The sequence below is a fragment of the Parasteatoda tepidariorum genome, chromosome 9 (assembly GCF_982258835.1).
Source record: "Parasteatoda tepidariorum strain Cologne lab strain chromosome 9, Ptep-v5.0, whole genome shotgun sequence".
Lineage (NCBI taxonomy): Eukaryota > Metazoa > Arthropoda > Arachnida > Araneae > Theridiidae > Parasteatoda > Parasteatoda tepidariorum.
In genome coordinates this window covers 35,767,803-35,790,959 of record NC_141763.1, presented here as the reverse complement: position 1 = coordinate 35,790,959, position 23,157 = coordinate 35,767,803, and the positions used below count along the sequence as shown (strand labels likewise).

The following is a 23,157-nucleotide window of genomic DNA, read 5'->3' as shown; positions in this document are numbered from 1 at the left end:
CTAAAAGCGACAATAAAGAAATTGTTTTTACACACCAAAAATATTTATTTTTCTTTGTCGCTCCATCAAGCATAGCTTTGTTCGCAAATAAAAATAGCACCCAAAATTAGTTGATGCATTATAAACTAGCACGGTGCTTGAACGTGTATTCCATTTTCAATCGTTAATTTTGCAGCGGCACGATCTTCAAATTACGTCACAAAATGAGCGTGTGCTTTATTTAGTGAATGCATAATAATAATTTCGAAATATACCCGGGCAATCTCGTTTGAATCAAGCAGTTTTGGTTCGCGTGCTATTCTTTGAATAGATTAATTGCTCTTTTATTTACCCGCTTTTTCTACTCGTGTTTTGTTCTAAAAATAACTAACTAATTAATTCTCAGTAAAATCCCTGGATTGATTTGACAAAAATGTTTTGGATTCGATTTCTAACTAGTACCGAGTTATTCTCTGTTTAAGTTGCTTTGTTTTTTTATGAATAGAAAGAATTTTCGAATTATATCTTCTGACTAGACAAAATTCGGCGTGTAAAAATATTGCACTAGAAATTATATGTAACATAAAAACATTTTGCAACAGTTGGAGCATTAGCTGTTTTCGAGTTTAATTTTAAAAAAATAATATAGTACAATGTATAAATTCTATATAATTTATAAATATTATACGATATATAATGAGATATTCTGTAAAATTTTCCGGTCCATATTACGGTAAAAGTACAGGCACGCAGTTTGCCGTTACTTTTTACCGTAAAATCCATTTTTTGGAACATGGAACACAAAATCTGATATACTGTAATTTTCACAGTAGTAATTAACTCAAAATCACTGAATCACTTGAATTAAGTAAATATTACTGTAAAATTACGGTATATTTTATTACGGGAAAAATGAATTTGTGGTAAAATGGATTTAAGGGTAAATTGGAATTTACGGATGTAATTTGATCCGGAATTTCTTACAGTGCAAGCAAAAATTTGCATTACAGTATTCTGCTTTAAAGTTTAGCCCAGATCAATCAGTAAGGGAATAACAGTTTTAATGATTGCCTCTTATTAGTTTAATTATGATCAATCAACCCTATAATAAACTTATAAGACGAAAATAAATTTCATAAAGGTACTGCATTATATCGTGAATGTTGGTAAATATCACTCACATTTAACTGATGCTACTGAGAAAATATACTTATTAAAGTTATGATTTTTATTATTTAAAAATTTTATGTGTAGGTATTGTATTTGCTATTGATTGAAATTTTAAAAATTTTAAATGTTTCAAGCAGAAAACGTGGGAACTCTTTCCGGTGCAGTGTTCCTAGTCTGGCAACACTTAATCTAAAAATTTTACAAATCATTAGAAATGTGAAACTATTTGCTTCTAAACGTACGTCGATTTTTAGCTACTACTATTTTTTTAGCAACATAGCCTCTCTGTTGTTTAAGTTTGCCTCTTCAATTAAAATACACTAACTGAGGTCGAAGTTGCTAATGAGTTGTCTGACAGAAATTTAAAGCTGAACTCTACTGTTCCACAAAGGTTAATGAAAATATTTTTTTAACATTGTTTTTTTCTTATAATTTAAAAAAAATTTTTTATTTAAATTTCGTAAATTTTTACAAAAAATAAAATTGCCTTGGCAAGTAAAAGGCTACAAAACCAGTGATAATAATAATTGAATTTTTTATATAATTCAATAGGTAAATAACAAATAAATTTCGCGGGAAATTAAAATTTTCGTAAAGTTTGCCGGCGATTTGTTGGTTTTTTAAATCAACAAATCCCTGACAAACTTCATTTAAAAATTTCCTACGACATCTATTTGTTATTTTTATAAAAGTTATGTCCTACCATACTTTTAAAAACGTTACGATCTGAAAGTGTAAAGATTAATTTAATGAAATATAAAAGTTTTAAAAATGTTTTGAGGAAAATTAATAGTTTTATAAATTTCAAAGTTGTACTTTTCGATATGCAATTAATTTGCCACAACAATTAATTTTCCTAATCAGCTTTTTTTCTATTATCCTTTCAGAATCTTTCATTTATCTTAAATAATCTTTAAGTCACTTAGCGGGATAAAAAAGGATTAAAATTTTGTGAAAAGAAAAGGATTTAAAAAAAAAAGCACCTGGCACTTAGGACCTTCATCGTATCCAAGTGCAAAACTCTTTTGTTACTCAAACATGCGCGTGAGGAGGTCTTTTGATTAATGATGATGAGGAAATAATGCTCATCAGAGAGGTCCACTCCAAACTTTTGTTGCATGGATAATTGCGCCAGTGTTTTTCGAGAAGCGATACTAAATTGATATTAATTTTAGGCAACTATGAGATTAAAATCTTGCCCTCATTGTGTAATTAGTATTTTTGACGTGTTTTTGTTTTAAGAATGCACAAGCATATATTTATGTTTTTTTGTTCCGTTTTCTAAAAAACATCGTTATAGTAAAGTAAAACTAGGTTATTTCTTAATGGATTTGATATTTTTCTTCATTAGATAGGACTCTTCTTTTATTTCTGTTTTCCATCATTTGTATTTAGTTCGAATTTTAAAAAATAAATTTTTTATTTTATATTATAAGCGTCGTTGAACAGCCGACCCAATTTTTGGGTTTACGACTACTAATGTTCAAATCCGTAGCATTGTAATTTTGAACCCAATCCAGAAGACAAGGGAACTCCTGGATGAAGTATTGGGAGAAATTTGCCTTCGTGGAGGACTTTTTGATGGAACTAACTCGCATTTCTGTTACATGGAGAGGAAGAACACGAGAACCTCCCAAGGTTAGCCTAACGGCAAGGGGACTCTAACCCATGATCCGTCTACCACTGAGGATATTTCACGTCAGCACTGTGGTCGGTGCAAGCCGGATGCGGAATTCGTATCGACCAGCTATAGCCGGGATCGAGCCCTGGTTCACCTCATTGGAAGGCGAACGATCTATCCCCTGAGCCATCGTGGCCTTTTTAAAAATAAATTTTTATTTAGTATTTTATAACCGTCGTTGAACAGCCGACCCAATTTTGGGTTTACGACTACTAATGTTCAACTCTGTAGCCTTGTAATTTTGAACCAATCTAGAAGACAAGGAAACCTCTGGATCTGTTCCCCCAGAGGTATGATTTAAAAATAAATTGAAAAAATCAGCATATTTTTACTAAAAATAGCATTTTTTAGTCTCGCCAACTGTACACCGAGGATATCTTTCTTTATTTTCTTTTCTTTTATGTTTTACTCATTGGAATGTATTCACTGAAATATACAACTTTGTGGTAATACTGTTGTTGCAGATAAATTTTGGCGGTCAAAATTTAAGAAAATAGCCTTATTTCGAAGATTATTCAATGATTTTTGTCCTTTGATACTAAGATATAATGAAAGTATTTATGTCTTAATACTCAGTGTGGAAGTAGAAGAATACAAAATAATAGTCAGTTCAATGGTTCACTCATTTCATTAAAATTCTTACCATATGTATATTAGAGATATTTTTCTCAAAATTACAGAGGATCCTCATACCCGCCTAACCTTAAAAAAAATATCGTTTTGAAAAAAAAAAAACGTGTTTTTGAATAAACGAACTTTCAATTGTGTGCAAAGAAATTTAAGTAATTTTAAAAAATTCTCGAGATACGATGAAATACTCAAAAAATAAAACTAACATTAAGGTTTCCAAACTTCCAACCACTCCTGACCAAACTGTGCCCATATTTGCCAGATTGCGTCTCCCCTATATTAGTCCCTGGTCTACCCCTATATTTTGGGGGTCAGAAACCGTTGGGAAAAAAATCATGATTATTCAGGGAAAGTACGTTTATGTGTCTGATTTTGCAACTTAAAATATCGTCTGCTCTAGTTAATTAGCATGTTTGAAGTCACTCCCTTGAATCATTAGGATTGAGTTTTAAATCGTGAAGATTCGATCATTAAATCAAAAGCATATCTGCCAACTTTTACGCATTTGGCGTAAAATTTTATTTTTATATTAAAAGTGGTAGTAAATATATTCTATTTTATTCTTTTATAAACTTAATTTTTAAATGATTTTGATCACCACTATTCTTATAAAAATTAAGCATATATTTTAATATGTGCTACTATCATGTTCGTCTGCTTAAGTTGTTTCAAATACAACTTATATTTTTTGCTTAAAATTGAAATTTTAATTCTATTTTAATACCACTAGGAAAACTCATAATGGAAGGGATTAAAAGTTGGCAGGTATGCAAAAGCTACCCAGGGTTGTCCTTTCATTTATTTATTTAATTTTTTTTCTTTTTTGCACACTGCATTACATAAAATAAATAGGAATTATTATTACCCGGTTATCGTACAACGAACGGGTTAGCATCTATAATACAGAGATGCCAACTGCTCCGGACAAGCTAAAATAATTTAAAAAAAACGGTAAATAACTACAAAGTAAATTTTGCAAGTATTTGACTATTTAATTTTGTATACTTCTTTTTTAAATATTGTACCATTTTAGCTAATACTTCCTAGCAATTCCTATTTTATTCGTATTAATCATTCTTTCTTACATATTTTTACAGGTTCATAGAAGGAATCTCAATCCCACTTTTAATGAGACATTCGTATTTGGAGTTCCCTATGAACAGCTCAGATCGAGGACGATCCAGTTCTCAGTGTATGATTTCGATCGATTCTCCAGGCACGATCTGATCGGGCAGGTTTTAGTTCGCGGACTTCCTGAGCTCTGCGATATCAACCACGATGTAGAGTACACTATGGACATTTTGGGTGTTCCACAGGTTTGTCTTACTAAATATAAAAACCTTTGAGCTAAGATAACTTAACGAAACTTTTTAGAACCAGGAACAAGAGCAAAATATTATGTCAACTAATTTTTTTCAATAAATTTAGGTCTGTGTAATTTAAAAAAAATTCTCTAAAAATTCAACTGTGAAGGACAGATAATGGGATAAATTACTTTTGACTCAACCTAATAAAAAATTGCGTTAACATTAACACAATTAACGAAAATTAGAAATTTCTTGAATTTAACTCTTGGAAATCTCAGGAAATTTATCAGGAGTGGCGGCTCTCTAAAATGCCAAACCGTTTTTTTTTTTTTAAAAAAAAACTTTTATTTTTTAACTAAAGCAAATTTTTTTATTGTTATTCTTATTAAATTAAAAAGAATTTCCTTACTGTTATTCTTGACATCAATTTTCTTTTTAAATCCTAACAAAGTTAATTGTTGAGTTATTAAGTATTCGATTTATTTCTTATCAAATTAAAAAAGGTAAGTTAATTAAATAAAAAAATATCACTTTTTGTTGTTCTTTTTAAATTTAAAAAAAAAATTCCTTACTGTTAACCTTTCTTAACGTCAATTTTATTTTTAAATTATCTTATTTATTCGAAATTTATGTATTTATTTAGAAAATATTAAAAAAAAAAAAGCAATACTCAATTTCTCCCAATATCCAAAGGCACGTAAACCATTTCATTTCAATTTGATGACGTACCATCATAAGAAACTACGTAAGCATTCTTCGTTTGAATTGCGGTTGTGGTTTGAAATGAGGGGAATATTATCATCCAACGGGTGCATGAAATTATTCCAGAGCATGAGAAGGGCTAAGGACGAAGAGGAAAGAGAATTTACATTTATTCCTTTCAAATATATATAAGTATTCAGTTTGGCTGCTTGTCGAGCAAGCTCACTTTCAGAACTTTTCATTGCTTTTCCAAGGATTTAAATATTATCATAAATTCCCCATTGCATTCAGTTACTAGATCAAAAACATGCCTAGTCTTCACACAAGATTATGAGTAGAATTTGGTAATATTTGTCGTTGTTTTCAAACTTAGATGCACTGTTACTTTTTTTTTTCTTAATTCATTTTTTAATTAAAAGTATTTCAATTTTTTATTTCTTAAAAGTCTTAATTTCATATTACACGGTTAGAATTTTCATTCTAAAATTATGGTAAAATAATCGGAAGCAGTCTTTCCATCCAATTAACCGTTAAGTTTAAGGTGAAGAACATTTTTTTACCTTGATGGTTTTTAAACAGCTTACAACTAGTGTGGTTAAAAAACCCTGAATACAAAACTATACGGTTTTTCAACCATTAAACCATGGTTTAAAATTAACCGTTAAATTTAAGGTGAAGAACATTTTTTTACCTTGATGGTTTTTAAACACTGTTAAAAGAACCTGACTACAAAACTATAACGGTTTTTCAACCATTAAACTTGGTTTAAAAATTAAAACCATGGATACAAAACTATATGGTTTTTCAACCATTTACAATTAGCATGATTTCAAAAGCGTAAAGAAAGAAATTTAACTAAGCATAGGAGATAGCTTAGCAATTTTATAGTGCTGCCATCTATGATTGAATGTGAGTATCTTAATCTAATAGCCTAGAGTCACGAACTGTTGAAGAGACTGGAGGAAGTAATGTCATTCCAACGCTGGGATTCAAACCCCGGTTCTGACACTAACGAGATTAACAGATTAGCTCTCTTGGCCATAATATGTACCCAGCTACAAGGAAATAGGTGGTTTCATTAGGTGGGTCTAGTTGGTTCAATCAAATTCTGATGCTTTAACCATATTAGGTGAAAGCAGGTAATAAACGGTTTTTCTCACAGTTAACAGTTTAAATTTGAATACAGTTTATGGTTATTTGACTGTTTTATTTGAATATGGTAAAATAACAATTAAAGAAATTTTTATTTAACCATTTTTTTTTTTTGAGAAATTTATACAGTGTACAAGAGCTGTTTTTTTCTGAAAAAGCAGAAAATGTGGATAGCCATAAGATGAGGCATGAAGTTCTTAAACAGCTTTTATTAAGTACAAAACCATCTCGATACAGCAAAGTAATTAAATAAAATGCAATGTGAAATTAGAAACGTGACATTTTGCATCAGAGAATCAGCTCGGACATAACGGCAACTACTGTCTAACATGCAACAAGTCTAATATGCAAATGCAGGTCTAATATGCAACAAGTTTACTGAGTACATACACATAAAATGACGTCACTCGCCTAACTAGAAGATATACTCGTTGGCGTTGCCCACACACTACCGAAACTTAGTTTTGTAGTTAATACCCTCGGTGGAGTACAGCGATGCCAACTTGCACCAGACAGCAGATAAATATTTTCGTGTTGGTAGTCTTTTAATGTATGATTCTTGATTCAGTTAATTCCATTTATATGGTTTTTACTGAAAAATTCAAAGGCTTATGTGACACGCCACTTTGTTACAGTCAAGCCGTGTTGTGGCTTTTAAAATATTGGCAAAATTAACTTAAAATTTTCAAGTTTTAGTTTGTAGTTCTCTGCCGTTTTTTCAAATATTTTGCTGAATCCGAACCAATTAATGGCATGTCTGGAAGCAAAATACCACTGCAACATTTTACTTTTCTAAAATTTAAAAAAAGGCAAGAATTGCAGATTTCTAAAGTTTAAAGAATGACAAGGATTAAAATTTTTTGAAATTTAAAGAATGTCAACTAGGGATCGAAATTATCTTTTCGTATCGCATTACGATTTAAAAATCTTCGATTATAGTGAAATCAAATTTTGTAAGTTTATTGAAATTTAAAATGATACGGTTAACGTAATGCTGACTCGAAAGTATCTTACCTCCTCACAATATCTTAAGTAATATCGAAATTAAAATTAATTTAATCTTAAATTGTATAATTTTGAAAGAAGTTAAAGATTTCAATATTCGATTATCAGGCCTTAAATATTTCTTTCATTTGTTTATAAGTATTGGTGGTCAAAATAATTTTAAATCAAATTTTGATGGTAAATCTTAAAATATGCTAACATTTTAAATATTCAAGGAAGGACTCCTGTTGTGCTTTTAGCTCTCATAGAAAATTTAAGAACGTCACAAACAAACCTTATGAAAATTGACTTTCGATCGAATCGTTTGAAACTTATTTATTCCATCTCCATCAAAAGACTTCATGGGCAGGAAAACTCAAAAAAAAAAGGAGTGTCTTCGACATGGAGTTAATATTTTAAATCCTTTTATGCGTACAAAACCTAATTTATCCATATCGTTTTAAATAGCCTTTTATGAACTGTTTATCAAAATACAATTAATTAATACAATTAATGAAATCTCTTACCAACAGAGATATTGATATTTTATACGTATAATATTACCAAAACGTTATCTAAACATGGTCATTTAATAATATGAACAATGGCCAATGTAACTCAAGAATAATGTTAGAATCATAAAACTATTTAGGTTATTTATAGAATTTTTTGGAAATTAAAACGTTTATCAAGAGCTTTTTATTATGATATGTAAATTATGATGTGTAAATTTTGCTCCCCTCATGCAAATGGAACTTCAGCACGACCGCTGTTGATCTCTCACTAGTGTGTGATAATCATTAGAGTAGCAACACTCGCTGGCCCGAGATCTGCACCGATCGTGTTAACCCTTTGATTCAGAATTTTTATTAAACATATTTTTCATACTTTTTTCATTATTTTGTATTGTATAAGTTAAAATAAGTGGAAAATATATATTTAGAATTTTAATAATTTATGATAATGAAATACAACGTGAAACACCGGTGTCTTTTTCTGCATTAAAGGTAAAATCTTAGAAACTTGACTCATTATAACAATAATTTTTTCAATTCGTACTTATTAGATCAAAGAGAAACAGATAATCATCATTGAAATTTCTTTAATTTAGAAAATAACTATTGATAAATATTTGAAAATGAATGGAAAAAAAATACTTCTTTTTTGGGGGGGTTTATATTTTAGTACAAATATAATTCCTACAATCTAAGATATTTTTTTATAAATAACGAAAAAATACCAAAATGTATTTCTCATCTGCATCAGAATGTTAAAATGGATGTATATCAAAAACCGTCCATTTTTTAGTTTCATGTCTGTGATAAAGACTACTTATCATTATTGAATAAACTATAACATACATAGCCTCCATCAACTTTTCGTTATTTCAGAAAATATATTATTTGGTAGCAGTAAAAATAATACATTCATATTTTAATATATTGGAATTAAATAAATATTGCCCACCACAACCTGTAAATAATTTGAGCAGTTGTATGAAAAGTCTGACAGATAAATAGTTATTTGAAAGGGCAGTAAGGCTTCCATTACGACGAACGAAATAGTTATTTCCTTAAGTTCTGGTACAAGTTAAATTATGATTCTATATGTTTGAAAATTTACGGTTTAATTCAGTACCAGAGAAGCCAACTTGTTCCAGATAGCGGATGCAAATTTTCGAGTGGTAGTCTCTTAATGTATGATTCTTGGTTTAGTAAATACGCTCTGTAGAGTTTCCACTCACCACTACCTCTAAATAATTCAAAGACTTACGTGATGCACCACTTCGGTACAGTTTAGTCTCTACAACAATATTTTTAAAGCAGGATTGCTAATTGAAGATTCCAAAATCAGATGCCTAGCCCACTTTTCCACCACTACCGATGCAGATGATTTCAGATAAAGTCAATTAATTCTTCACTATTTTTAATCTTTTATTGATACTTATAGTTTAATTTATAAATTTAAATTATAATACTGCAAGAGATTGGAGGTGCAGTCTTTTCTCTGATTGTTCATAACTCCGATTTCTTATAGGTGCTGCGATTCAGCACCAATAGCTGTTACATCACTACGTTGCAATTGCAGCAAACAGTTCAAAATTATTTTTCCTTTTATTTTTCTTTCTGTTTTCAAAACTCCTGATGAAAGTTACTTCACAAATCAAGGTGAAAAGGTAAAAGTTTTTATCTACAATATGACTATGACTACTTCTAAAAAGTTGGCGAAATTAACCGAAAATCTGCAAATTTTCGTCTCTACCGTTTTGTAAAATTCCTTTTCGAATAAGTAACAGTTGGCATCTCTGCAGTACTAATTAAAATAATGTTTCGCAGAAACTACAAACGGTTGAGAACATGTGAACATATAAAATTTTAGACTATTTGACAAGTGGGGTTCTTTGTATGTACTATGGTATGCATTGTTTGCTAAGGAAACATAACGCATTTTCTTTTTGCTACATTTAAAATTAACCAAATTAACCATAATCTTAATCACCTGTTGTTATTATAAAAGAAGAACTCGTATATATATATATATATATATATATATATATATATATATATATATATATATATATATATATATATATATATATATATATATATATATATATATATATATATATATATATATATATATATATATATATATATATATATTAATGAACGGATTGCTTCAAAATCTTCTTCTCTCTTTAAAAGCATTCATTCTGCAAATTTATAAATCATATGTTTCAAAATAATAAAAACAAAAACCTTTTTCTTGTCCGAAATCGTAAGTTTGAAAAAAAGTCCGATTAGTACGAAAGATGCATTGCTTTTTTTATACATAAGTATCATTCAAATGATAGAAACATCGAATATTTAAATCGATAAGTATGTGTTTTTTTTAACTTCATGATTTTTATATACATATGTATAAAATCTTTCAAAACATCTGAACCGTTTTGGAATTCCGAAATATATTTGGGATTTGGTCTTCTTTCGCATTGGTGCACTTTTTTGAGTCATCTCCATACGCTTCCACTTAAAATACAGAAGCAACCAAAAAAAAAAAACTATTCGTAGAGATTCTTTAAAACTAAAATCTAAATGTAAATCCGTCAAGTAAAATCAGATGTCGTTCGCAAATGATTCATCCGTCGCTATAGTGACTAAGAAAAAAAAAGGTCATATGATTTTATTTTAGAAAATGTTTTTTAGCAAAAGTACTTTGCGAAATGAAAAGGTGTTTTCATACTCAAAGTTATTTGTCAAAATTACGCAAAATGTTTGACCTAAAAGTAGTTCTCCTTATCTTCGTCGTGGGATCATTCATCACGAATGAATGTTACGATTGAACAAATGTCGCTTCAACTTTGTGCTTTTATAAATATCGAACATTTTCTTCAATTTAAAATTTTTTTAAACATCTGAATGAATTAAAAAAAAGGCTATTTTTAATCCTACAAGTTATGAGCTGGAGCTCATAACTTGTAATGTATAGTACACGAAAAAGAAAAAAGGGTCCTTAATTACTTTTTATCTGATGATCGGATTTTCACTTTCTAGGACCCAGGCTTAATGGTTCTTCTTATCTTCGTCGTGGGATCATTCATCACAAATGAATGTTACGATTGAACAAATGTCGTTTCAACTTTGTGCTTTTATAAATACCAGACGTTTTCTTCAATTTTAAAGTTTTTTAAAAAAAATATATGATTGAATTAAAAGAGACTATTTTTTATCCTACAAGTTATGAGCTGGAGCTTATGTACAGTACAAGAAAAGAAAAACGGCGCTTAATAACTTTTGATCTGATGAGCGGATTTTCACTTTTTAGGACTTAGGCTTAATGGGTCGTGGGGGTGACCTAAAATATATAAATAAAAAATATATCTAATATTCAAAATTCGATTTATTAGGAGCTATTCTACCAATTTCGTTCAAATTTTTTATTTTACTTCACTATCTAAACTATTATTATTTAAAATCATGTAAAAATTTGTACACTTGCAATTCAAAATTTTCAATTGTTTTTTAAAAAAATAATAAATAATTAAAAATTATATTTTGGAATTATTTTTGGATAAACAAAATTTATAATTTTGTGCAAAAAAAAAAATTATTTTAAATTTTGAAGATCAGAAATCAGTCCAAAAAAAAAGAATTAATTTAAAAAAAGTACGTTTTTCCGTCTGATATCGTAAGTTAATACAGTCTTAACTAATTAATTATCATGTTTGAAGTTCCCTGCCCCGTGAACTAGTACGTTTCAGTCCTAGTAAGTGAAGTAATTCAAGTTCTAGTAAGTGTTACGCTTTTTTGCATTATACTATAATTGCATTTTAAAAGATTTCATGTAAATTATTTAATACCCCGAATTTATGATAGCTCACATTTTTCTTTTTCATATTTTAAGACATTAATACAATTTAATTTATATAATTGCAGTTCATTTCTTTCAGAAAAATTTCATTTTAGTAAAAACGTTTAAATTATAATGCGGCAAGATATTAATATCCGAAAGTAAACTTTCAAAAATCTAACTGCCAAAATAACTAAGTAAAAAGCCAGAAGAAGTAAGCCAGACATGTTTTTAATTTTGCCAGAGCTTACAAATATTGGGTTTAAAAAAAGTGTTATCTACTATTCCCTACTACTCGCAACCGAGTTTTTAAAAAATGCAGACAATATATACAGCATAACCATAATATCTATGCAGACCATAATGTACAGCATAAATAATCTAAAAGCTTAAATAAATAAAAAAAATTAAAATACGCATAAAATTTCAAAAATCTATTCTAAAAACTTAATTATTTAGAATAGAAGCAATGTTTTTTAAAATATCAGAGCAATTGTCACTTTAGAAATTATTGACTTAGCTGAAGTGCCGATTCCGTGGCACTTTTTTCAAAAAGATACACTTTTTCCGTTACTGCCAAGTTTTGCACAAACGCAACATGAGCTGGGGAACCCTTTTTTTGTTCGCATATTTTATTTATTTGCAAAAAAAATGCAACTATGCAAATTTGTGTGCTTTGATTCTTTACGAAATTAAGTTTCATTTTAACCCATTTGTGCCTAGGGTTCTTTTAACCGTTTACTTGCTGAGATGCCAACTTGCTCCCCTTTGTAAAAAAAATATTATCTAGCTGTTACGAAATTTAAGTTTAGTATTTTTCGTCTTAAGTAATTTTTCCACCACTACATATCGAAAATTCATAGTATGATATGAAATGCAACTTTTAAAAAGGCCAAACCCAGACTACGCCCGTGTTGGCGCCAATTAATTCTTAACTGTTTATCTCATTTATATGCAAAACGCCTGCACGCCCCCTGACCCCCTTTCCTCCCTTATTGTTTTCTCACTATTCGATGAAAGTGTAGATAGCCCTGCGGGCTAGGAGCACTGAAATTTAAATTTTAAATCGGTAAATCGGTAAAAAAGGCCATTTATTTTATAGTTACCCCAAAGTTGCTAAATTCAATGTTTTTACCTCAATGTAGTTAATTTCATGATGTGTGGGATAAGGGCAGCTGCGAGGCCCAGGTGCCCAATTTTTCTAAATAAAGCAAGCAAGCTAAGTCATTTCGTGGTGATATTTTTAAAAAAAATAGGCGTAATTCTAAAAGGTATACTATTTTATTCGCTACCAGTTTCTCGTGACTTTTGAAAATATCAGAGCATTTGGCATCCCTGTACTTGTTGTTTACCAGCAATGGGAAAAGTGTCTTTAATAAGTTCACGCCGGGGTGACCCACCGGTGGGTCACGCTAGATTGTGTCATCAGGTGGCGCACCGAAGTAAAAACTGGTAACAAATAAATTTCATTTTTTAGTTTTTTCCCGGGAATAATAAAAATTCATAACTACCAATTGTTTTTAACGGATACAATTTTTAGATTGAATTGCTTCGCCGTGATAAATTTCCTTATAGTGAATTGTTATTGTTGAGAATAGATTTAACTCCTCCCGAATATTATCTAATATGGAAATAGTTCTTCTACCAGTATTTTCTCTTTTTCGTCCCGCTTTCAGGCGCAACACACGGCGTTAACGTGTTAAAAAATGTGGTAGGAGGTTTGTGCATACATTAAATGGAAATTTTGTACTAATTTGATTAAATAACATAATAATTACTCTATTTCAGAAAAAATTATTTTATTAATATATTTCAGTTCGACACATATGTTCAACTATTGCAAGATTTGAGTCACCAGTCTTTTACAGTTCAAAAAAGAAAAACATATTTTTAAAGAAGTCAATGGTTTTAATAAGCTAAATTCTTTATTTATATATATATATATATATATATATATATATATATATATATATATATATATATATATATATATATATAATTCTCTTACGTGGCTCCCAAATTTTGACCGTATTTCTTTTCCGCCGGTGGCAACGTTTGCTTTGTTTTAAAAACACCAATGCATTCTGCCTTTTAATGATGTGTTTCTGATCTAATATATATAATTCTCTTACGTGGCTCCCAAATTTTGACTGAAGTACTTTGTACAACTAAATAAGATTCTTTTCACAACAGTTAAATATTTACTTTATTTTCTTCATTCATAGAGAAAACAGTCGGCAAAGAATTCTGTTAGATTAAAAAACATTTCGCTAAAAAAATAACGAATTCTAAAAGAAATAAAAATAAACAGCTTAAAAAATAAAAATGCTGTTGCCAGCCATAGAATTTTTTGAAAGTTAACTTAGCAACATAAATCAAAATGACATAGAAGCGCAACTAGATCAAAATTATGATACCTGAGTGCTTGACGTAACAAATCCTTCAATTCTAAAAGTGATGTATCGCCAAATACCCAAATTAACAATTGTGTTCTTAAAGAAATTCTATAAAAAGTTTTAAATAAACAACCTACTTCCACAACTGCTTCTTGAAGAACTTGGCTCATTGATTAAAAATATTGTTTTAATTTTACAGTACTAACTTTACTTCTACTTTCATTATTGCTATAACCCTCTTTCATTACATTTTACAACTTCATGCTAAATGTGAGGACTTTAAGTTGTTTTGTGGTTGAATACTGACATTTAGAAATGTGTACATAAAAAAAATAATATTTAGAGGTTAAGAGTTGCCTCAGAAAAATTTGAATTGTTGACATTGAATTTAACAATGGAAACAATCGTTTTTGTGAAAAATTGAATTGTATTGTTGACATCAAAACTAAAAATATTGTGTTTCAACTTAACAATACTACCTTAATTTATACTTTAGAATTGGCTCGGAGAAATTTGAATTGTTGGCAATGACTTAAACGAAAAGTTTTATTTTAACTGACAAATACTATATTATAATTTTAGCTTTTTCTATGACTATACTCATTTTCTTACTCTTTTCTTTGTTTTTTATACATTTTATTTTTTTGTGATAAAATAAAAAACTTATAGTTGTTCTGCTTCTGTACACTGATGAAAACACAAAATGATAGGCTTCATCAACAATGAAAAATATATACATTTATTTTACAAATTCCATATTATTAAGGTGGCGCCCTTCAGAGAGTTAAAAATACAAAATTATCTTCATCAAAGCCGATGCTTTACATCCGGCGTTCAGTGGCAGACTACTATTTCATATTGTTTTACAACACATGGCTTTAGCCCTCTGGTGGGAAAGACTTTAAAAAAAAACTTACAACAGTTACTTTTCTCAACAACTGAAATTTAAAATAATGTGATTAAGAAAAATATGTGAACTGCTTGCAATTTCAAATTAATATTGAAATGTACAGGTTTAAAATTTTCTACAGTGAAAAGTTTTCGAAACTTCAGTATTCAAAAAAGTATACAAAAACTAGACGTTAAGAACGTATCCAATGAGCGAGCAAAGCGAGCATTGGATTGCGAAGCAATCCGAAATGAACTGTGAAAGCAGTCCCGGGGGTTGGTGAGCGCCAGCGATCAGGGGGCGAAGCCTCCTAGTATATATATATCTTTTTTATTTTAAAAAAAAAGGTGGTAACAAAAATGTTTCGCTATTCTGATTTTTTTTCCGAACACATGCTAGTCCTGTCTACCATAATTGTCCTTGCAAAAAATTAGCAGACCTATATTAGGATATTACTACTTTTCATGATTTTCAAATTTAAATCAGAAAGTTTTATGGAAATTCCTATTTTTTTTTCTTTTCCCTTTAAAATAAACCATAAACTAGACACGGAAAACAAAAAAAAAAGGAGTTAGCTTCATTTGCTAAAAGAATACTTTCATTCTAGCTTAAAACAAGAATTTTCCCAACAACTTCTTGGCATTCCTTGAGAGTGCCCACTAACTCGAGATTGAATTTTAAATTTTCCTTTAAAGCAGATACAGAAAGTAATAGGAGATGCAACTCAGAAATCTGAAGAGAAAGGTTGTAAAGTTTGTGTCACGTAGATATCTTGTTTCTATTTTTAGGAAAAAGTCGATCTTGGAGAAGTGATGCTGTCTCTGTGCTACTTACCGACCGCTGGTCGTTTGACTGTGACTATCATTAAAGCTAGGAATCTTAAAGTCATGGATATCACGGGATCGTCAGGTAAACAATCCATATAACTCAAAAATTGTTAATGATATTTTTAGCAAATGAGTTTTTTAACTTTTCTCAATCTGGAATTTGTTATCTTTGATTCGATTTTTTTAATGGAATAAGCAGTCTATAAAACAGAAATGTTAGGTGAGATGATAAATTTCGGTAATAAAAAACTCGCCAGAAAATGTATACTACACCTGAGAAAAAATGGAATGTGTTGATAAATTTTTCGCAAGACTACAACAAATTTTGCAAATTTAACACTTTTAATGTCTTCTATTACTAAGCAAAATAATGAAAAGCCATGTTTTTCAAACTGCTTAAGAATAAAATTTGTAAAGTTTAAAGAAGTTTGATGTTCAAAAATTGCTCACCAACAATTGTACAAAATTTCTTTAATAAAACAAAAATGTGTTGAACAATAATGTACTATAATTTACATTTAAATACTCACATACGTGAATATTTATCGATCAATAAAAAACCATATTTATGTCCATTTCAAGTAAGTACGCCTGAATTAATTATTTAAAACATTTTCAATTTAAAACAGTGTGGTAGATTGAAGCACATGAAACAGGAGATTTTCACTTCAAAAAATATTTTTTGTAAAGCAATCCTACCTTGCTCCCTCGTTTAAAAAAATAAACAAAAAGTGCTCCAAGTCAAGTTTGCAGGTAGCAAGAATCCCCGGCCGCATATAAACACTGTTTACACACATAGTATCCCCAAGAAATTTTGAGCGCGCTGATTGGCTTTCTCGGCAACGCCATCTGTGACGTATGGCTATTTCATTCTGCCATGCTTGTTATTTTCAGCATAGAGCGATTTCTATACTCCAGCTTTTGTATACAAACTTGAAATGTCAGTTTTTTCAACAGAGAAACTGCCCTCTTCATTTAAAAATGAAGTAGAAAATATTTAATCAAATACCATTACCCTTAGAAGCAATGTTCTAAATTTAGACGATTGCAACAAGTGGGTAATGGAATTTGGGGAACTTACCAAAACGAAATGGAATTCTAGAACTTCCAAACCTCACGGACAAAGATTTGTTTGTAGGTAAGTAACTAGTTTAGATATTTTAAGAAAAATTTTGTATTTAATTTTTATGGGAAATGCTATTTTTGTTAAATTTATGATTATTAGATGCATGAATTCTTATGAAGCTAATATCCCTCTAATTTATTGAATAACATTGAAATTGGAGTTTAATTGCCTTGCTTAATTCTTATACTCACTGTAAAATGAAAATTGAATCGTTTTCCCTTGATATTTATTTAATTAAATTAATGTTCATCGAATTAAATTAATATTTAATTTTTTTCTTGTGGATTATTAAAATTACATCATAAAAATCTAAAATTTATTAGTGGCGCCATCTATTATTATAAATTAAAACTAAAAGATCTGCATTATGTCTACCTATTTAAAACTTATTTTTAATGTTTTTTCTTTACTTGTTAAATGTTTTATAATACCGAAAAAGTATTAATTGACATCTAAGGAATCAAGCAATTGTCTTTTAAGATGCTCATTTTATTAATTTTTGATTGCATAATTTCCTTCAAAATAAAAAGTAATGATTATGTATGTATGTATGTATGTATGTATGTATGTATGTATGTATGTATGTATGTATGTATGTATGTATGTATGTATGTATGTATGTATGTATGTATGTATGTATGTATGTATGTATGTATGTATGTATGTATGTATGTATGTATGTATGTATGTATGTATGTATGTATGTATGTATGTATGTATGTATGTATGTATGTATGTATGTATGTATGTATGTATGTATGTATGTATGTATGTATGTATGTATGTATGTATGTATGTATGTATGTATGTATGTATGTATGTATGTATGTATGTATGTATGTATGTATGTATGTATGTATGTATGTATGTATGTATGTATGTATGTATGTATGTATGTATGTATGTATGTATGTATGTATGTATGTATGTATGTATGTATGTATGTATGTATGTATGTATGTATGTATGTATGTATGTATGTATGTATGTATGTATGTATGTATGTATGTATGTATGTATGTATGTATGTATGTATGTATGTATGTATGTATGTATGTATGTATGTATGTATGTATGTATGTATGTATGTATGTATGTATGTATGTATGTATGTATGTATGTATGTATGTATGTATGTATGTATGTATGTATGTATGTATGTATGTATGTATGTATGTATGTATGTATGTATGTATGTATGTATGTATGTATGTATGTATGTATGTATGTATGTATGTATGTATGTATGTATGTATGTATGTATGTATGTATGTATGTATGTATGTATGTATGTATGTATGTATGTATGTATGTATGTATGTATGTATGTATGTATGTATGTATGTATGTATGTATGTATGTATGTATGTATGTATGTATGTATGTATGTATGTATGTATGTATGTATGTATGTATGTATGTATGTATGTATGTATGTATGTATGTATGTATGTATGTATGTATGTATGTATGTATGTATGTATGTATGTATGTATGTATGTATGTATGTATGTATGTATGTATGTATGTATGTATGTATGTATGTATGTATGTATGTATGTATGTATGTATGTATGTATGTATGTATGTATGTATGTATGTATGTATGTATGTATGTATGTATGTATGTATGTATGTATGTATGTATGTATGTATGTATGTATGTATGTATGTATGTATGTATGTATGTATGTATGTATGTATGTATGTATGTATGTATGTATGTATGTATGTATGTATGTATGTATGTATGTATGTATGTATGTATGTATGTATGTATGTATGTATGTATGTATGTATGTATGTATGTATGTATGTATGTATGTATGTATGTATGTATGTATGTATGTATGTATGTATGTATGTATGTATGTATGTATGTATGTATGTATGTATGTATGTATGTATGTATGTATGTATGTATGTATGTATGTATGTATGTATGTATGTATGTATGTATGTATGTATGTATGTATGTATGTATGTATGTATGTATGTATGTATGTATGTATGTATGTATGTATGTATGTATGTATGTATGTATGTATGTATGTATGTATGTATGTATGTATGTATGTATGTATGTATGTATGTATGTATGTATGTATGTATGTATGTATGTATGTATGTATGTATGTATGTATGTATGTATGTATGTATGTATGTATGTATGTATGTATGTATGTATGTATGTATGTATGTATGTATGTATGTATGTATGTATGTATGTATGTATGTATGTATGTATGTATGTATGTATGTATGTATGTATGTATGTATGTATGTATGTATGTATGTATGTATGTATGTATGTATGTATGTATGTATGTATGTATGTATGTATGTATGTATGTATGTATGTATGTATGTATGTATGTATGTATGTATGTATGTATGTATGTATGTATGTATGTATGTATGTATGTATGTATGTATGTATGTATGTATGTATGTATGTATGTATGTATGTATGTATGTATGTATGTATGTATGTATGTATGTATGTATGTATGTATGTATGTATGTATGTATGTATGTATGTATGTATGTATGTATGTATGTATGTATGTATGTATGTATGTATGTATGTATGTATGTATGTATGTATGTATGTATGTATGTATGTATGTATGTATGTATGTATGTATGTATGTATGTATGTATGTATGTATGTATGTATGTATGTATGTATGTATGTATGTATGTATGTATGTATGTATGTATGTATGTATGTATGTATGTATGTATGTATGTATGTATGTATGTATGTATGTATGTATGTATGTATGTATGTATGTATGTATGTATGTATGTATGTATGTATGTATGTATGTATGTATGTATGTATGTATGTATGTATGTATGTATGTATGTATGTATGTATGTATGTATGTATGTATGTATGTATGTATGTATGTATGTATGTATGTATGTATGTATGTATGTATGTATGTATGTATGTATGTATGTATGTATGTATGTATGTATGTATGTATGTATGTATGTATGTATGTAGTTTTTGTCTATTTTTTAAACTGTGTATTAGAAAGTTTATTGAATTTTTTTACTAATAAAAAACTTTCATTTTTATTTCTTTATGTAAAGAATGAGTTTGTATAACTTCTTTATTTTTATCAATTTTGGTTAATTTTAAGCAGAATTATTTAGCACGTGGCGTCCTCTTTCATTTTAGAATTAAATGAAAAAATCTGCATAAATAACGTATGTAAATCTTAGAACTTATAATTTATTTCAATATGATACTCGCTAGAAAATACATTTTATTAATTATAAATATTCTACAAATTTTTCGCTGAATTATAATTACATTTTTTTAAAACTTTTAAAATATTTTCCTCTAAGATATGATAAAATCTTTTTTAAATAATGAAATATAATTTTAAAAATTTATTTATATACATTTTAAAATCTCATATAATTAAATCAAACTTAACTTAGAAATTATTGATTTTAATTTCTAAGTGCATAACAATATTTATAATGCTATTTAATTTGAATGTTAATTAATTGGTGGTTGGTTGGTGTCGTATCCTCTATTGAATCATATTTCATAATGTGCTTGAATAGTTTTTGTTATATGTTAATTAATTCTTATATATATATATTACATAAAAGCTAGCTTATAGAACTTTAATTTATTTTTAATAATTTTCAATATACTAATTTGATGTTTTACCAAAACTTGATCGTTTACCTTGCATTTACCTTAAATTCATAGCAAGTAATATCAAAAAATATTATATTGAAACGTACAAAAAATATTTTAAACAAATAAAGAAAAATATTCTAGTAAAATTTAAAGCAAATTAGATATAAATAAATATGTTATTCTTAAAATACAATTAATGACGCAATTTAATTTTTTGAGCAAAACTTAAACATCTAGTTTGAAATTAGTATGAGAAATATACTGGAACTGATTTATTATTGATTTACATTTTGGGAACAAACTACGGAGAAATGATATTGGGGAGGAGCTACAAAAAGATGTAACAAAAGGCAATGCCGAGAAAGCCAATCAGCGCGCTCAAATTCTCTTGGGGTTACTATGTGTGTAAGGATTGTTTACATGCTCCCCGGCCGTGGCGCTTTTGAATTAGATTATGTGACTGAACAAACTGAGTACGCAAAACTGTATCAGTTAATTTTTGGAGAGGCTTTCCATAATTTCGTTTACGATTTTTCAGTGTAATATTAGCTGGTTGACCAACCTTGAGAAACTAGTCTTAGTTGTAGTCTTGATAAATTTTCTGAATGTAGAAAATAGCTTTCTAGAACTTAATGCAAAAAAAGATTGTTATTGCAAGAATATGATAAGACAGAAATTAATTATATTGTTAACTTAACAAGTTTAAGAAAAAGATTCATCATGTGGTAAATCCGCGTCCTGAAATGCATCCTCCACTAGTCATCAAAGTTATCAAGTAACCCTATAATCAGACAATTTGCATTTGCAGCCTAATTGTATTTGGCTATCATGTTTTTGATGAAAGATACTGTGATTTAGTAGTAGTAAACAATGAAATATTTCTGTATATTTTTTTGCTATCTTGTGAAACTTCTGAAATACCTAAATTAAAATAATGCGAAGGAATAGTTTTATGTCAAAAATTTTCCTTTTGGAAAAGGTGTGACTTATCACTATATTACTCCAATGATTAGTGTCAAAAATCGTTTTTCAAATTTTGATAGCTTTTTCTTTGAATTTCCAGTAATTTTTTATCCTTCGTAAGAGAACCATTGGTGAGAGGATGATTAGAAATGGTCGTTGCAAACAAATATTTCAGTTTTTTCTGGATCGTACGAGCTTTGGTACGAATAGCATATAATATAATATATTTGAAGTTACTGAAAGAATATGTCACTTATGTGTTCATTAACCTTTCATTTCCAAAATTTATCGCCTTAACTATGTCTTTTTTTTATGAATCTTACGTTATAATTGTATTCTGTTTATAATTTAATTAATTTTTGTTTTTATAAAACCAATTAAAAATTAATTAAATTCTAAAACCAATTAAGAGAGTTTTGAAATATAGTGGTGGCTGAAATTTTATTTGCATTAAATATGAATTCCTCCACGTTTCAATTTTTTATTTGGCGTTACGATCATTGCAGCTGGGCTAAAAATTTTAATTATTTTTATAAAAGTTTTAATTACCCACAGTGGCAATATCTAATATCAATCAAAATAATCTGATAATCAATATATATATATATATATATATATTCTTAAATAAATGCATTGTATACTTGAACAATTCAGTATGAAATTAAACTCGTTGAAAATATTTTTATTAAATTCAAGAAACAATGAATAAATGTATTCTAAAACTCCAGAGCTCTAGAAGCATTTTTATTTGAAATCAAGATAAAAGATATTAAATTTTCTTTAAATCCCCTATTTTATTTTTCCTCCTTAACAAAGTTAGGGATTTTATTTTGCAACATAAGAGCAATAATAACAATGTGCCGCTTCAAAATCGGTCTAAGTAAAAACCCACAGTGGCATAACAAATAAATTTTGACTGCGATACAGCTAAAAATAGATACTTTTTTGTCCTGCTCTCGAGTTCTATCAAATAAGCATCCTGTTTCGAAGATTTTCATTTTATTTTCCTCCCCACCATTCAATTTTTCGTTTCGACAATTGAAGCAAGCATTTATAGAAAACGTAAAGCAGCAGCTCTATTTATTCCTTTAAGCGTATATATTTTCCGCCCACACAAGTATTTTAGGCAGATTTACATCTTCGCCAACTTCCGTATCGTCTAAGAATTTGTATTTCTTCTGCATACCTTATGTCAATCGAAGATTCACTGCACGCGTTTATAAAGAGAGTGAGAAAAAAATATATTTAATGTACATTTTGTCAAGCATATTTTTTTTTTTGTGCTTTTCAGTGGCTTAAATTCATTGTTAAAAATTACTTTATTTTTCTGA

The 23,157-nt window shown here is 28.5% G+C and overlaps 1 protein-coding gene across 1 annotated transcript in view; it reads left to right on the top strand.

Annotated features, from left to right (window-relative positions):
* Positions 1-23,157, top strand: part of LOC107448120 (synaptotagmin-6) — a 186,087-nt gene that overhangs the window by 140,582 nt on the left and 22,348 nt on the right. The window contains exons 6-7 of the mRNA XM_087151573.1: positions 4,558-4,776; positions 16,029-16,149. Coding sequence (XP_087007699.1) covers positions 4,558-4,776; positions 16,029-16,149 — 340 coding nt within the window. The remainder of the gene's footprint in view (positions 1-4,557; positions 4,777-16,028; positions 16,150-23,157) is intronic.